At 55.3% G+C, this 17,256-nt stretch overlaps 1 protein-coding gene across 1 annotated transcript in view; it reads right to left on the bottom strand.

The window, feature by feature from the left end:
* Positions 1-3,830: 3,830 nt before the first annotated feature.
* LOC140904143 (hydroperoxide isomerase ALOXE3-like) overlaps positions 3,831-17,256 on the bottom strand; it is a 21,435-nt gene continuing 8,009 nt past the window's right edge. Inside the window, 11 exon segments of the mRNA XM_073326455.1 lie at positions 3,831-4,096; positions 6,377-6,547; positions 7,405-7,505; positions 7,935-8,056; positions 9,652-9,821; positions 11,271-11,357; positions 11,826-12,029; positions 14,692-14,835; positions 15,602-15,714; positions 15,717-15,773; positions 16,541-16,675. Of these exon segments, the coding sequence (XP_073182556.1) occupies positions 3,917-4,096; positions 6,377-6,547; positions 7,405-7,505; positions 7,935-8,056; positions 9,652-9,821; positions 11,271-11,357; positions 11,826-12,029; positions 14,692-14,835; positions 15,602-15,714; positions 15,717-15,773; positions 16,541-16,675 (1,484 nt within the window). The 3' untranslated portion in view covers positions 3,831-3,916.

The raw sequence follows: 17,256 nt of genomic DNA, 5'->3' as shown, positions 1-17,256 counted from the left end.
ATTCCTAGTGGGTTGCCATAGTTGGACATACCCGAGTTGGAGAACCTGAGAGAGACTTTTACCCCCAAAGGGAGCAGTGCACCCTGCCAGCTCCAGCATGGGAAGCAACTCTCAGGCAGTGTTGTGAAAGCAGTCCTGTTTATTAGATGTCTGGAACCCAGCTCACGTGGGTCATGAGAAGCCAGCAGCAAGTTTCAGCCTGGTCCATCTTGGTTGGTCCAGAGCCCTCTTTTGTGTCCCAGTTCAGGAGAGTCTCCAACTTCCAGCAGCCCACACTTAACAACTCCTCACCTGGCCACTTCTCAGCCCTTTGCTCTTGTTCCCCGGCAAACCCGTCTGGCTTCCTGTGGAGCGGTGGATCATCCATAGTCGTTTGTTGCTAGGTACCAGGCAATTGTAGTGGCTGTTGTCTCCTCAGAGGGAGACATGGACATGGAGGTAGGCAGGTATCCATCACACCCTACAGGGTTTACTCTGCAGAGAGTCAACAACCTTTTCCCACCACCAAGTTAACTATGCAGAACATTGGGAGAACTGACACACAGACGGCATTCAGATAAACTATCACAGAAAATGCCCACTCCTCACACAAGCCCTTTCCGGTTTGTCAGTTTCCCCTGCTTATTCATCACAGGATCACGTTCACCCTCTTAGCTACAACATCACACTGGGGTCTCATGTTTAGTCGGTGTCTACCAAGACCAACCTGCTCTGCTCATGAATTGTACACCAGTTGCACCTCAAGTCACCAACCAAGACAATGAGCCACCATGGGGCACTGCTCAGACAGCTGACAAACAGGACAGACTCATCCCCAAGACGTTCTCAAGCTCAACGAGGAGCAAAGAAATGAGACGAAGATGCCCAAGTTGAAACGGGAATTGTTTGGGGGAAGTTTTCTGTCCTGTGTCATACAGGAGGTCAGAGTAGATGATCACAATAGTCCCTGCTGGCCTTGGGATCTATGAATCTAAGACGTGGAAAACTACGGGTGCCTCTGTTTCTGATGCGCCTTAAAGAGGCCACGGTTTTGAGCAGAACATGTCCCTTTGGGAAAATCAACTTTCTTAAGGTGTCTTCAATCAACTTTGATATCTTTGATATCTTTGTTATCTTTGAAAACTCGTGGCGAACGGGGGAAGTCCCGGATGACTGGAAAAAGGCTAATGTAGTGCCAATCTTTAAAAAAGGGAAGAAGGAAGATCCTGGGAACTACAGGCCCGTCAGCCTCACCTCAGTCCCTGGAAAAATCATGGAGCAGGTCCTCAAAGAATCAATCCTGAAGCACTTGCATGAGAGGAAAGTGATCAGGAACAGCCAGCATGGATTCACCAAGGGAAGGTCATGCCTGACTAATCTAATCGCCTTTTATGATGAGATTACTGGTTCTGTGGATGAAGGGAAAGCAGTGGATGTATTGTTTCTTGACTTTAGCAAAGCTTTTGACACGGTCTCCCACAGTATTCTTGTCAGCAAGTTAAGGAAGTATGGGCTGGATGAATGCACTATAAGGTGGGTAGAAAGCTGGCTAGATTGTCGGGCTCAACGGGTAGTGATCAATGGCTCCATGTCTAGTTGGCAGCCGGTATCAAGTGGAGTGCCCCAAGGGTCGGTCCTGGGGCCGGTTTTATTCAATATCTTCATAAATGATCTGGAGGATGGTGTGGATTGCACTCTCAGCAAATTTGCGGATGATACTAAACTGGGAGGAGTGGTAGATACGCTGGAGGGGAGGGATAGGATACAGAAGGACCTAGACCAATTGGAAGATTGGGCCAAAAGGAATCTGATGAGGTTCAATAAGGATAAGTGCAGGGTCCTGCACTTAGGACGGAAGAACCCAATGCACAGCTACAGACTAGGGACCGAATGGCTAGGCAGCAGTTCTGCGGAAAAGGACCTAGGGGTGACAGTGGACGAGAAGCTGGATATGAGTCAGCAGTGTGCCCTTGTTGCCAAGAAGGCCAATGGCATTTTGGGATGTATAAATAGGGGCATAGCGAGCAGATCGAGGGACGTGATCGTTCCCCTCTATTCGACATTGGTGAGGCCTCATCTGGAGTACTGTGTCCAGTTTTGGGCCCCACACTTCAAGAAGGATGTGGATAAATTGGAGAGAGTCCAGCGAAGGGCAACAAAAATGATTAGGGGACTGGAACACATGAGTTATGAGGAGAGGCTGAGGGAGCTGGGATTGTTTAGCCTGCAGAAGAGAAGAATGAGGGGGGATTTGATAGCTGCTTTCAACTACCTGAAAGGGGGTTCCAAAGAGGATGGCTCTAGACTGTTCTCAATGGTAGCAGATGACAGAACGAGGAGTAATGGTCTCAAGTTGCAGTGGGGGAGGTTTAGATTGGATATTAGGAAAAACTTTTTCACTAAGAGGGTGGTGAAACACTGGAATGCGTTACCTAGGGAGGTGGTAGAATCTCCTTCCTTAGAGGTTTTTAAGGTCAGGCTTGACAAAGCCCTGGCTGGGAGGATTTAACTGGGAATTGGTCCTGCTTTGAGCAGGGGGTTGGACTAGATGACCTTCTGGGGTCCCTTCCAACCCTGATATTCTATGATTCTATGATTCTATGATTCTAACTCTTCAGGACCCTTAACCTGGACCCCCAGATTCTCAAACCACTTTTGCAAATATTGGACGTGATGACAGAAGTGCAGGCCACCTTCACCCAGCAATGTGTCTCCGTGCAGAATAAACCAACTCACAAGGGGACGGAGACCATGGTCCAGTGTGGCCACATCTCCTGATAGAGGGATGAGCAGCTGAACCAAGACGTCATCCCAGGCAAGTGGGTGGGGAATGGAAGGAAATGATAAGGAGGCGTGTACAGGAAATGATTTCCTAATAAGGAGACTTGGCACCTTGATACTCGGAAATGACAACACCTGTCCACGGGATTTGCCTTGAGTACAACAGGCAATGTAAACACCCGCTCCTTCACTGGTGTGAAACCCGGAAGCAAGGGAGCCCTGTGAGACTGCTATGAAACTGGGGATTTATGGAGGCCCTGGGCAGTTCCCCAGCTGGTGTCAACGGGCGTCTCTCTATCAAAGTCAATGGGGCCAGATCCCAGCTGGTGTCAATGGGCTTCTCTCCATTGGAGTCAATGGGTCTGGATCCCCAGCTGGTGTCAATGGGCATGTCTCCATTTGAGTCAATGGGGCCGGATCCCCAGCTGGTGTCAATGGGCGTCTCTCCATTGGAGTCAATGGGGCTGGATCCCCAGCTGGTGTCAATGGGCATCTCTCCATTGGAGTCAATGGGGCTGGATCCCCAGCTGGTGTCAATGGGCGTCTCTCCATTGGAGTCAATGGGGCTGGATCCCCAGCTGGTGTCAATGGGCGTCTCTCCATTGGAGTCAATGGGGCTGGATCCCCAGCTGGTGTCAATGGGCGTCTCTCCATTGGAGTCAATGGGGCTGGATCCCCAGCTGGTGTCAATGGGCGTCTCTCCATTGGAGTCAATGGGGCTGGATCCCCAGCTGGTGTCAATGGGCGTCTCTCCATTGGAGTCAATGGGGCTGGATCCCCAGCTGGTGTCAATGGGCGTCTCTCCATTGGAGTCAATGGGGCTGGATCCCCAGCTGGTGTCAATGGGCGTCTCTCCATTGGAGTCAATGGGGCCGGATCCCCAGCTGGTGTCAATGGGCGTCTCTTCTTTGGAGTCAATGGGGCCGGATCCCCAGCAGGTGTCAATGGGCGTCTCTTCTTTGGAGTCAATGGGGCCGGATCCCCAGCAGGTGTGGTTCCCCATTGCTCCATCGGCTGGGTGTATGTTCTCCGGATGCCGGCGAGCATTTGGCTGTGGAGATGCTGTGGCCTGTTCCTGCGGGGGGCACTCAGTGGTGGGTGTCTGGGTGAGGGGTTCTCCATCATGGGGCAGCTGGAGGGGTGGCGCCTCTGGGTGTTATATGGCTGTGCTGTTCTCTATGTTAGGGGGATACATGTAGTTGTAGCTCAGAGCTAGTGACTGGTTCCTCTCCTCAATTTCCCGGGAGATCTCTGCTAGGCGATCCTGGAAGGCAGCCATGAGCTGCTTTGGCCCGTGTTCGGTAAAGTGCTCCTCAGGGTATGTCCCCAGGGGTCTCTGGAAGGGAACAGGGAGAGTGGTGAATACAGAGGCATCAAAATCACTGACCCCCCTCCAGGATCTACTCCAGGGCTGCATTCTTATTACTCCAAGGCTGGAGTAGAGAAGAGAGGTTTTCTCGGGGGATTGAGATAGCAAAGGCAAGGGCTGGGGCACTGACTGGTGGAGCTTTGCACGCGAGAGAAACAGACACTGAAGCAGCACAGAGCCAAGGAGACAGCCAGAACAAGCTTTGGGGGTGTGGCTCCGGACAAAGCCGAGAGAGAGAGAAAGTTTTTGGGCTGAGTGCTAGTTGGAAGGAGGCTTGGAACTGTGAGCAAGGAAATTGCCTCCTGTTCTTTGAGTCCTCCAGACTTTGCAAATAAACACAATTCCAGCAAAGAAACACCTGGGTCCACCACCAATGTCTCCTCCTGATGGAAACAATCCACGCCAGCCCCTGAGTAATCATTTTCCACCCAAACTTTTCTCTTTTTTTTGAGAAAAAATGGACGTTTGGGGACACCAGAATATTTTCTGAATTATCCCTTTTGCCAAAGAGTTAATTTAAAAATAATACTGAAAAAAAATGTGACCCATTTCGAGTTTGCAACCCATTTTCAGTTCCAAATGGCTTTTTGTGTCGAACGTTCTGAAACGTCCACGCACAAAAATGCTCAGAATCGAAAGGAAATGTTGCTTTCGGGTTGAACAACAGGTTGGGTTTGACCCCAAAACGATTCATTTTCAACTTCTCGAAATCATCGACAATGGCAGCGCTATTGTAGCCGTGTTGGTCCCAGGATATCAGAGAGACAAGATGCCGGAGGGAATATCTTTTATTGGACCAACTTTCCTTGGTGAAAGAGCTCGAAAGTTTGTCTCTCTCACCGACAGAAGTTGGTCCAAGAAGAGATATTCCCTCTCCCACCTTGTCTAACAAACCAAAAAAGTCACAGATTCACCCACCTCTGTCATTGGAGATTTTTAAGAGCAGGTTGATCAGACACCTGTCAAGGATAGTCTAGATCATAGAACCATAGAAGATCAGGGTTGGAAGAGACCTCAGGAGGTATCTACTCCAACCCCCTGCTCAAAGCAGGACCAACCCCAACTACAGCATAGATAATACATTTGCCTTGAGTGCAGGGGACTGGACTAGGTGACTGTTCCAGGTCCCTTCCAGTCTTACACTTCTACAATTCTAACTGCAGGGTCCAAAATTTTGGTTAAACGGCTTGGGTCAGAAATGTTTAACAATGCTCAGGGTGAGCTGGGTCTATGGAGAGAACTGGAGAGTACTTTATGTCTGAACAGTGGTCGAACCCGTCTCCATAGGGAAAGACCTCTCCCCACCTCTTCTGATAGGCCCCAGGCCTCTAAACAATGATCACATGCATGTCACTTTGGGGACATTTCCTCCCTGTCGGCACAGCGGCTGTCCACCCCCACCATGTCCCGAGAGGGTAACAGGAAAGGGGCTGAAATGCTGGGTCCATGTCCTCAAATCAGCAGCTGACGATTGACATCAGCTGAGGATCTGGCCCCATTGACTCCAATAGAGAGATGCCCATTGACACCAGCCAGGATCTGGCCCCATTGACTCCAATGGAGAGATGCCCATTAACGCCAGCCGGGAGCTGGCCCCATTGACTCCAATGGAGAGATGCCCATTGACACCAGCCGGGAGCTGGCCCCATTGACTCCAATGGAGAGACGCTCATTGACAGCAGCCGGGATCTGGCCCCATTGACTCCAATGGAGAGACGCCCATTGACACCAGCCGGGGTCTGGCCCCATTGACTCCAATGGAGAGATGCCCATTGACACCAGCTGGGATCTGGCCCCATTGACTCCAATGGAGAGATGCCCATTGACACCAGCCGGGATCTGGCCCCATTGACTCCAATGGAGAGACGCCCATTGACACCAGCCGGGATCTGGCCCCATTGACTCCAATGGAGAGACGCCCATTGACACCAGCCGGGATCTGGCCCCATTGACTCCAATGGAGAGACGCCCATTGACACCAGCCGGGATCTGGCCCCATTGACTCCAATGGAGAGACGCCCATTGACACCAGCTGAGGTCTGGCCCCATTGACTCCAATGGAGAGACGCCCACTGACACCAGCTGAGGTCTGGCCCCTCTGTGGGTGTTTCAGAGGCAGTGAAGGACACACACCCCCAATCCAATACTGAAGGATTCAGAGTGGGGGCTCCCCTCCTGAAAGACCCCCCCCCCCCGATCCAGGGTCCCCGCTTCTTGCTCCATCAGCCCTAGCAGCCCCACTCTCACCATGTCCTGATCCTCATTACGCAGCACCCAGAGGACAGAGAGGATCAGGCTGGTGGTGTTCATCTCGGGGATGGTGTCCAGGAACTCCTTCAGGGTCACCTTGGCCTTGTTCCGGGGCGGCGGCTTCCGCATGGATGACGGGTAATTGGGCATGAAGACTGCCAGCTCGAACTGGGGCCGGGAAAGGGAAGCCAGAGGTTAGATCCCACCAGGGAGCTTGGCTGGCAAGGTTATGAGAGAATCCAGGAGTCCAGTCCCAGTGACTCCATGATCTCCCTCTGTGCCACCAGGCAAGGCACCAAATGGCTTTGTGACTCAATTTCCCCATCTGTACAAGGGAGGTGATAATTCTTCCCGTTGTCTGTTTTATCTACCTAGAGGGTGAGCTCTTTGGGTCAGGGACCATCTCTCACCATGTCACTGTGCAGTGCCTGGCACAACGGGGGACCCGATCTCGGTCAGGGGGGGTCTGTGCAGCCCCTGGCATGACTGGGCCCTGATCTCTGTCATGGATTTTCATTTAGATTCATTTTGTTGAAAAATGGAAAAATTACAAAGGAAATGAAAATTTTCTAAAAAAAATTTTCAGAGGGAGGGGACGGAACATGTGCAAGATGCTTGACAAAGCCAGGAATAGAACCCAGGAGTCCTGGCTCCCTCCCCGCTCTAACCACTAGACCCCACTCTTCTCCCAGAGCTGGGGAGGGAACCCAGGAGTCCTGGCTCCCAGCCCCTCCTGCTGTAACCACTAAACCCCACTCCCCTCCAAGAGCCAGGGAGAGAACCCAGGAGTCCTGGCTCCCAGCAACTCCACCTGGGCTAGAGTGGACTTTAAGCCACAGTAACTCCTGGGCATGAGCCACCAAATCTCAGACCCCAAAGTATGGGGCGTACCCAATGGGCCCCAAAGGGCAGGAGGGGACAGACTGGGGCCCAAGGGCAGGGACACTGGTGTAAGGAAAGGAAAGGGGGAGAAGGAAAGAGACACCCCCTCCAAGAGGGGGACAGGGCGGGCGGCCCTCACCCACCTGCCCGGCGTTGACCGCAGCGTGATAGGCGGAGCAGGTGAAGATCACCATGGTCAGGTACTTGGTCAGCTCGGCCGCGGTGCCCAGAGTCGAGGGGACGCCTGCCGGGGAGGGATGGACTGGTGAGCATGGGACTGGGGCCCCCTCCCCTGCCCCTGGCTGGGAGCCTCCCGTCTCCGCTCCCCCTGCCAGGGGTGATGCTGGGCCAGTGCAATACCAGCCTCACTACTGCGAGTGCACGTGTAACACCGACAGACTCGGTGGGCGGGATCGAACCGGGGCCCTCCGGAGCTTAGTGCATGAGCCTCTACCGCGTGAGCTAAAAGCCACGTGGAGGCGTGCGGGCGACCCACGGCTGTCGCACGGCAGGCGTCACGCCTAGGCCGTGGCTGATGTTTTCACGAGCGCCTTGGGGTTTGGAGACTCCTTAACGGGGGCTGGTTCTTGGGGGTGGGAGGGAGGACCCCTCAGCGGCGCCTGTGACCCCAGGCCCAGAGATCGCTGCCCGCTAGCTGCCCCCGCCCTCTCACCCGATGCCTGTCGGCCGAGGAATCCCTTGGTGAATATCTCGCCCACCCACGCCTGCAGCTCGTGGTCACTCTGCACCGAGAGGCTGGTCTGGTAGTAGATCCCCACGATGCCGGAGACAAAGCTGGGAGAGTTAAAGGGGAATCGGGTCAGCCCGGATGCCGGGGTCCATGGTGAGAGGCTCTCCCCTAGGACAAGCCAGGGCCCCCCCCCTCCAGTCTCCACAGAGCTATTCCTGCTCCCCTTCAACTTCACTTCCATGACCCCATCGCTTTTTACCCGCCTTAAGGGGAAGTGACGTGGGGAGGGGGGCGGAGAGAAGCAAGCAGGGGCAGGGCCTCAGGGAAGAGGCGGAATGAGGGCGGAGCCTTGCAGGGGAGGGATGGAGTGGGGGCGGGGCCACAGTACAAGCACCGGTGGCCCCCCTACTTCTAGGGAGTTTCTGGCGCTCCTGGTTTGGGCTGGAACTTTTGGGGGGTACAAAATGAAGTGGCGGTGACCCTGAAAGAGTTTGCAAATGAATTCGGTGTTGCCAGATCTTGTGCTGAAAAAACAAACCATCCGAAAATCTGGAAACCGCCCCGAAAAATTAAATTTTGTTGTTGTTCAAAAAGTCCTGGAAATTAATTTTTTTTAAAAAAATCAAAAAAGTTTCGAAATGCTCCAAATGGAAACAAATCAGGTCAACTGACACAAAACAAAATGTTTCATTTGACCTGAAAGGAATTTTATTTTTGGGGTGTGATTTTTCGAGGGGCTGAACATTTTGAAAATTGTCAGCTTGGGGCCACCCTAAAACGATTTTATTTAATTAATTTATTTATTTATACTTTCCAAAATTGCCAACCCACCAAAAAAAACCCTTAGTCCTTTGACCGTGTGGGCACTTTGGAAAATGTTACCCTCTAAATGGAGACTTGCCCCGGGTTAAGCACAGAAGTGAATTTAAAGCAAGTTAATTGAACTTAGAGGTTTTTAAGGCCCTGGGTGGGATGATTTCATAGAATCATAGAATATCAGGGTTGGAAGGGAACCTCAGGAGGCATCTAGTCCAGTCCCCTGCTCAAAGCAGGACCAACCCCAACTAAATCATCCCAGCCAGGGCTTTGTCAAGCCGGGCCTTAAAACCTCTAAGGATGGAGATTCCACCACCTCCCTGGGGAACCCATTCCAGTGCTTCACCACCCTCCTAGTGAAATAGTGTTTCCTAATGTCCAACCTAAACCTCCCCCGCTGCAACTTGAGACCACTACTCAAGATTTAGTTGGGGTTGGTCCTGCTTTGAGCAGGGGGTTGGACTAGATACCTCCTGAGGTCTCTTCCAACCCTGATCTTCTGTGGTTCTATGAACCGGCAGCAGATCCTGGGGCTGACGGTCTCATTTGGGCTGTTCTTCGATTGGGATCGCGTTGAAGTGGTTTCAGTGAAAGTGAATTAAGAGCTTCCACATTGTCACTAAACCGGATTGAAATCTGATTTCAGTTATCAACGGGCCCAACTTTGTGTGGTAAAGGACGTTCGCTGGATCCCAGCAGAACAAGCCCAGTATGCAGGGCTCCCTCCCATACAGGACCTGGACTCCCACGGGGCCCTGCCCCTGATCCCCTCCACACTCAGAGCCCCAACACTTTGCCCCCTCTGATTTCACTAGGTCTAACCCCTTCCCCTACATTTGTCTTCATCTCTCCTCCCCACCCCCCACCCCCCAGCACCCCTCACCTCTCTATAGCCGCCCAGATCTTGAGCCCATCATCCCTGTAGTAGTAGTGCTGGACTGAGCCCACCCCGCGCTCCTGGATGTCATCGGGAAGGCAGAGCGCGGTGTAGGTCAGGTTCTCCAGGCCCTTGCGGAGGAGCTCGGCGAGGCCTGGGCGCCCAGTCGCTATGGCCTGTGGAATACAGACCCGGCCCGGGCCCGCTGGGAGTGACTGCCACGGAGCAGCAGGCCCCAGGGGAGGCGGGAGGACACTGGAATTGCGTTAATTCCCCAGGGTCTGGGGCCGCACTGGGAATCACACTTACGAAATCCTTTGGTGACAATTGATTTTCCCTCCCAAAATATGTTCACTAATGAAAGTGACCAGGAAAATAAAAGGAACTGGGGACACGGGGGACAAAAGGAAGAAGGAGAAGGAAAAAAGGGAGGACAGCAGGAAAAACTAATTAAGATGAACAATGGGGGGAAACAAGAAAAAAAACAAGAAAAAGAAGTGAAAAAATAAGAAAAAAGGGGAAAAGAGGGGGGAAGAACAAGGAAAAGGGGAAACCCAAGAAAAAATGGAAAAACCAAGAAAAAACAGACAAATCAAGAAAAAGAAGTGAAGAGAGAAACAAAGAAAAAGGGAAAACCCCATGGGAAAAAATGGAAAATCCAAGAAAAAATGGAAAAAAAAACCCCAAGAAAAACCAGACAAACCAAGAGAAAAAAGGGAAAAGAGAAAAAAAAAACAAGAAAAAAGGGAAAACCCAAGAACAAAACGGGAAAACCAGGAAAAAGCAGGCTGGGGGAGAGGAGCCGGGAAAACAGGGAAAGGACGAAGTCGGGGAATCTCAGGGAAAAGAAGCAAAAGGCAACAAAGGAAGGAAAATCACGATTATGAAGGAAAATGCCATAAAAATGCCATGAACTTTTTTTTTGAAAGCCGACCATTTTAAGTGCAAAACCTTTAATTTTTCCCCACTGGCCATTTTTCAGTGAAAAACATGTTCCCTCGCCCTGCCTCGCCCTAATCAGAAGGGAGGAAACTGCGGTTCGGGCCATGCCCACAAAAGAGCTAATTGTGCATGGGTTGAAATGGTTCCAGTGAAAGTGAATTAAGAGCATCCACACGGGGGGGGGGGGGGTGTCACTAAACCAGATTGAAATCTGATCTCAGTTATCAACGGGCCCAACTTTGTGTGGAAAAGGATGTTCGCTGGATCCCAGATGTGAGGTGGCCAATGAGCGCCGACCACCAGGAGGAGCTGCTTCTGCCTTGCGTTTGATTGGCTGAGCAGGCTGGAGGCGGAGCTGGGTGGGTAGAGTTTGGGAAGGGCAATGGTGTAGTTGATTTGATGGGCAGTTTGGTCATTCTCCCTCCTTTCTGAACAAGCTATGGGAGGCAGTGTGGCCTAGGGGCTAGCACCCGGGGCTAGCACCCAGCTCTGCCTGGTTCTACCAAAGGCATGCTGAGTGACCTTAGGCAAATAAGTCCCTGTCTTCTGCCTCAGTTTCCCCATCTGTAAAATGAAGCTAATGCTCCTGATGTCCTTTGTAAAGTGCTTCGAGATCTAGGGGTGAAAAGCACCAGCTACAAGCAAGGGATTATATTATCATGATGAGACAATCTGCTCTTTACCCGATCGAATACGCCCCCGGAGCTGATGAGAAAGGTCCGGGCCAGGACATTGATGTGGATGGAGAACCGGGTGTGAGGGATCAGGAGCTGGAAGAGAAGAGGCGTAGGGGCTGAAGCAGCTGGAGAGGAGGTGCCAAACACACACAGCTGGGCACTTCTAGAACACACACACGGAGATACGGGTGACTCCTGTGTATAGCTCCGGGGGGACACACCCGGCTGGGGCCCTCTCAAACTCACGCATCCAAAATCCGACTGGGCTTCTCTGAGCATCACAAAGGCACAGACTGGGCACCTCTGGGGCATGTGCCCCAGCCAGGCACAGGAAGAACTGGGCACCCTTGGTCAACTCCCTTAACATGTCCCAGCACCTGCAGAAGTGGGTAGCCAGGAATGGGACTCACCCCACCCCTGATGCCACCTGTTTGATCCTTGCATAAGGTGCCGGGTGTGGACACTGGCTGCCCGCCGCCTTCCCATTGGCTGACTCCCCAAGCGGAGTGGGGCCCCGCCCCCCCATGGACCCGCCCCCCACAGCAGCTCCGCCCCCCTCACCTTGTACAGGGGGTGGCACATGGGCAGCTGGCGCTGGGTGGCCACTGAGAAGACCTCGGCCAGCAGGTGGGCGCGGAGCAGGTGGGAGCTGACCTCGTGTAGGTGGAACTCGGAGCTGCGCACCCAGGTCTTGGCCAGAGTCCAGAGCCAGTCGGAGTCACTGGGCAGGAAGATGGGGCTGTCGGGACCTGGGCGCTGGCTGAGCTGTGGGGGAGCTGGGTCAGAGCACTGGGTTCAGTACCCCCCGGGTCAGAGCAGTGGGCCCACCCAGCCCGGTATTCCCCCGGGTCAGAGCAATGGGCCCATCCAGCCCGGTATCCCCCCCGGATCGGAGCAATGGGCCCATCCAGCCCGGTATCCCCCCTGGATCGGAGCAATGGGCCCACCCAGCCCGGTATTCCCTCCCCCCTCCCCCCACCCGGATCAGAGCAATGGGCCCATCCAGCCCGGTATTCCCCCCCGCCTCGGATCAGAGCAATGGGCCCATCCAGCCCAGTATCCCCCCTGGATCGGAGCAATGGGCCCACCCAGCCCGGTATCCCCCCTGGATCAGAGCAATGGGCCCACCCAGCCCAGTATTCCCTCCCCCCTCCCCCCACCCGGATCAGAGCAATGGGCCCATCCAGCTCGGTATCCCCCCTGGATCGGAGCAATGGGCCCACCCAGCCCGGTATCCCCCCTGGATCAGAGCAATGGGCCCACCCAGCCCGGTATTCCCTCCCCCCTCCCCCCACCCGGATCAGAGCAATGGGCCCATCCAGCTCGGTATCCCCCCTGGATCGGAGCAATGGGTCCACCCAGCCCGGTATCCCCCCTGGATCGGAGCAATGGGCCCACCCAGTCTGATATCCCCTCTGGGTCAAAGCAATGGGCCCATCCAGCCCGGTATTCCCTCCCCACTCCCCCCACCCGGGTCAGAGCAGTGGGTTCGGTACCCCCCGGGTCAGAGCAGTGGGCCCATCCAGCCCGGTATCCCCCTGGATCAGAGCAATGGGCCCACCCAGCCTGGTATCCCCCCTGGATCGGAGCAATGGGCCCACCCAGTCTGGTCTCCCCTCTGGGTCAAAGCAATGGGCCCATCCAGCCCGGTATCCCCTCCCCCCTCCCCCCACCCGGGTCAGAGCAATGGGCCCATCCAGCTCGGTATCCCCCCTGGATCGGAGCAATGGGCCCACCCAGTCTGGTCTCCCCTCTGGGTCAAAGCAATGGGCCCATCCAGCCCAGTATTCCCCCTGGATTGGAGCAATGGGCCCATCCAGCTCGGTACCCCCCCCTGGATCGGAGCAATGGGCCCACCCAGTCTGGTCTCCCCTCTGGGTCAAAGCAATCATAGAATCATAGAATCATAGAATATCAGGGTTGGAAGGGACCTCAGGAGGTATCTAGTCCAACCCCCTGCTCGAAGCAGGACCAATTCCCAGTTAAATCATCCCAGCCAGGGCTTTGTCAAGCCTGACCTTAAAAACCTCTAAGGAAGGAGATTCTACCACCTCCCTAGGTAACGCATTCCAGTGTTTCACCACCCTCTTAGTGAAAAAGTTTTTCCTAATATCCAATCTAAACCTCCCCCACTGCAACTTGAGACCATTACTCCTCGTTCTGTCATCTGCTACCATTGAGAACAGTCTAGAGCCATCCTCTCTGGAACCCCCTTTCAGGTAGTTGAAAGCAGCTATCAAATCCCCCCTCATTCTTCTCTTCTGCAGGCTAAACAATCCCAGCTCCCTCAGCCTCTCCTCATAACTCATGTGTTCCAGTCCCCTAATCATTTTTGTTGCCCTTCGCTGGACTCTCTCCAATTTATCCACATCCTTCTTGAAGTGTGGGGCCCAAAACTGGACACAGTACTCCAGATGAGGCCTCACCAATGTCGAATAGAGGGGAACGATCACGTCCCTCGATCTGCTCGCTATGCCCCTACTTATACATCCCAAAATGCCATTGGCCTTCTTGGCAACAAGGGCACACTGCTGACTCGTATCCAGCTTCTCGTCCACTGTCACCCCTAGGTCCTTTTCTGCAATGGGCCCATCCAGCCCGGTATTCCCCCTGGATCGGAGCAATGGGCCCATCCAGCTCGGTATCCCCCCTGGATCGGAGCAATGGGCCCACCCAGTCTGGTCTCCCCTCTGGGTCAAAGCAATGGGCCCATCCAGCCCGCTATTCCCTCCCCCCTCCCCCCACCCGGATCAGAGCAATGGGCCCATCCAGCCCGGTATTCCCTCCCCCCTCCCCCCACCCGGATCAGAGCAATGGGCCCATCCAGCTCGGTATCCCCCCTGGATCGGAGCAATGGGCCCACCCAGTCTGGTCTCCCCTCTGGGTCAAAGCAATGGGCCCATCCAGCCCGGTATTCCCTCCCTCCTCCCCCCACCCGGGTCAGAGCAATGGGCCCATCCAGCCCGGTATCCCCTCTGGGTCAAAGCAATGGGCCCACCCAGCCCGGTATCCCCTCCAGATCAGAGCACTGGGCCCATCCAGTCCGGTATCCCCCTGGATCGGAGCAATGGGCCCACCCAGTCTGATATCCCCTCTGGGTCAAAGCAATGGGCCCATCCAGCCCGGTATTCCCCCCCCGCCTCGGATCAGAGCAATGGGCCCATCCAGCCTGGTATCCCCCCGATGGTCAGTGCAATGGGCCCATCCAGCCCCATATCCCCCAGTGGACCCATTCACCCACTGGATCAGAGCAATGGGTCCATTGGGTCTGTGCAGCGCCTGGCACACTCAGGCCCTGCCCACAGAATAATTGTGCCTTTTGTAATGGTGGAGCCCAGTTGCTCCCTAGTTGCAGGGGGCCCAGGTGGCTCAGGAGGTGCCCTGATAAACCCCAGCTCAGCTGCTGGCGAGCAGAGAAACCCCTCACCTGGATGGCCAAGGGGACGACCTCCCCGCTGGGTTTCTGGTGCAGCAAGCACAGGGGTGCGGCGACGTACTGCTGGTGCCCGTTCACTTCAATGGTGGGAATGTCTTCCAGGAGCTTGTAATCTGCTAGATAGATGCTCCCTCTCTGTCACGGAGAACAGAGGAGGGTCAGTGCCCCGCTCCCAGGGCTGTGAGCTTCCCTTCAGCAGTGTCCCAGCAAGCACACACATAGAACTTACCAGTATTAAAATGCAGCCACCTCTGGGGCGGGGCGGCTGGTTATACAGGGATCCCCTCACCAGCACGGAGATGCAGCCACCTCTGGGGCAGGGCGGCTTGTTATACAGGGATCCCTCACCCAGCACTGAGATGCAGCCACCTCTGAGGTGGGGCGGCTGGTTATACAGGGATCCCTCACCCAGCACTAAGATGCAGCCACCTCTGGGGCGGGGCGGCTGGTTATACAGGGATCCCTCACCCAGCACTGAGATGCAGCCACCTCTGGGGCGGGGCGGCTAGTTATACAGGGATCCCTCACCCAGCACTGAGATGCAGCCACCTCTGGGGCAGGCGGCTGGTTATGCAGGGATCCCTCACCCAGCACTGAGATGCAGCCACCTCTGGGGCAGGGCGGCTGGTTATGCAGGGATCCCTCACCCAGCACTGAGATGCAGCCACTTCTGAGGTGGGGCGGCTGGTTACTCAGGGACCCCTTGCCCAGTGCGGAGATGCAGCTACCTCTGGGGTGGGGCGGCTGGTTACCCAGACCCAGCTATGCTACAAACAATTTAGTTTGGGAAGAGAGCACCGGGCTCCCACCAGCAGGAGTTCACGGGGAAGGAGGGCAGGATGGACTCGACAGGGCTGGGACTCAGCCAGGCTCTGATTATTTTCGGGGGGCGGGGTGTTACCTGCAGCTCCTCCCGGAGGCTGGTGGATTCCCCCAGAGAGCCGGCCACCATCTCCTGCGTCACGGGGAAGTTCTCGGGAAGCGCCGTGCATTTCCGGATCAGAACGGGTTGAACCCATTCAGATACTGGTACCCGAAGAAAGCATCTTCCTGCCAGTGCTCAATGACGTACTCTGGGGATACAGACACACACCAGCCCTTGAAATGAAACCCCATCGCCTGGGCAGGGGAGTGGGGTCTGGTGGTTAGAGCAGGGGGCTGCAAGCCAGGACTCCTGGGTTCTCTCCCGGGCTCTGGGAGGGAAGTGGTGTCTAGTGGTGAGAGCAGGGGACTGGGAGCCAGGACTCCTGGGTTCTTTCCCTGGGTCTGTGGGGGGAGTGGGGTCTAGTGGTGAGAGCGGGGGCAGGCAGGAGAGAGAACCAGGACTCCTGGGTCCTTTCCTTGGCCCTATGTGGGGAGTGTGTAGTGTGGAGCTGGGAGCCAGGACTCCTGGGTTCTCTACTCAGCACTCAGAGGGGAGTGGGATCTAGTGGTTAGAGCCAGGGAGCTGGGAGCGAGGACTCTTGGGTTCTCTCCCTGCCTCTGGGACTAACTGTTAGAGCGGGGCAGGGGGAGAGGACTTTTGGTTTTTTGCCCTGGCTCTAGGAGGGGAGTGGAGCCAAGTGTTCAGCAGGGGGTGGGGGCTGGGAGCCAGGACTCCTGGGTTCTCTCTCAAGCTCTGGGAGGGGACTGGGGTCTAGCCGTTAGAGTAGGGGGGGCTGGGAGTCCTGAGGGGAGCCCTGGTGGGGGCAGAGGGTGGCAGGACCAGTTGTCCTGGAGGGGCCGTGTGTTGGCCCACAGATGACACAGGGAAGGAAAGGGGGATCCCAGCGCCGGGGGTCTCCCTGTGCTGGTGTTGGCTCCCCGCCCCCTCCCCCACAGTGCTTGGAGCAGCACGGACCTGAGACTGGGCTGTGGTAGAACCAGAAAATCTTGGGGATGTCAGTTAACGTCTCCCAGGAGTACGGCCGGTCCAGGAACCCCTTCAGCTTGGACTCCAGCAGCCTGCGGGGACAGGGAGCCAGGCTCAGAGACGCTGTGTGCGCCCTCTGCCTGGACCCTCTGTCCCCCTCACACCCCTGTCTCCATCCGTCCCATCCACACCCTCTGTCCACCCTTCACACCCCTCTCACCCCATCCACACCCTCTGTCTGTCCACCCCTTCACACCCCTCTCACCCCATCCACACCCTCTGTCTGTTCCCCTCACTCCCTCTTACCCCATCCACACCCTCTGTCCACCCCTTCACACCCCTCTGACCCCATCCACACCCTCTGTCTGTCCCCCCTCACACCCCCCTCACCCCATACACACCTCTGTCTGTCCTCCCTCACACCCCTCTCACCCCATCCACACCCTCTGTCTGTCCCCCTCATACCCCTTACCCCATCACACCCTCTGTCTGTCCTCCCTCACACCCCTCTGACTCCATACACACCCTCTGTCTGTCTCCCCCCCACACCCATACACACCCTCTGTCTGTCCCCCCCACACCCCATACACACCCTCTGTCTGTCCCCCCTAACACCCCTCTGACCCCATACACACCCTCTGTCTGTCCCCCTAACACCCTCTGACCCTATTAACACCCTCTGTCTGTCCCCTTCACACCCCTCT

The sequence above is a fragment of the Lepidochelys kempii genome, chromosome 28, assembly GCF_965140265.1.
Source record: "Lepidochelys kempii isolate rLepKem1 chromosome 28, rLepKem1.hap2, whole genome shotgun sequence".
NCBI classification, from domain to species: Eukaryota; Metazoa; Chordata; order Testudines; family Cheloniidae; genus Lepidochelys; species Lepidochelys kempii.
The sequence above is the reverse complement of the archived record's forward strand: the minus strand, read 5'-3'. Positions and strand labels throughout refer to the sequence as shown.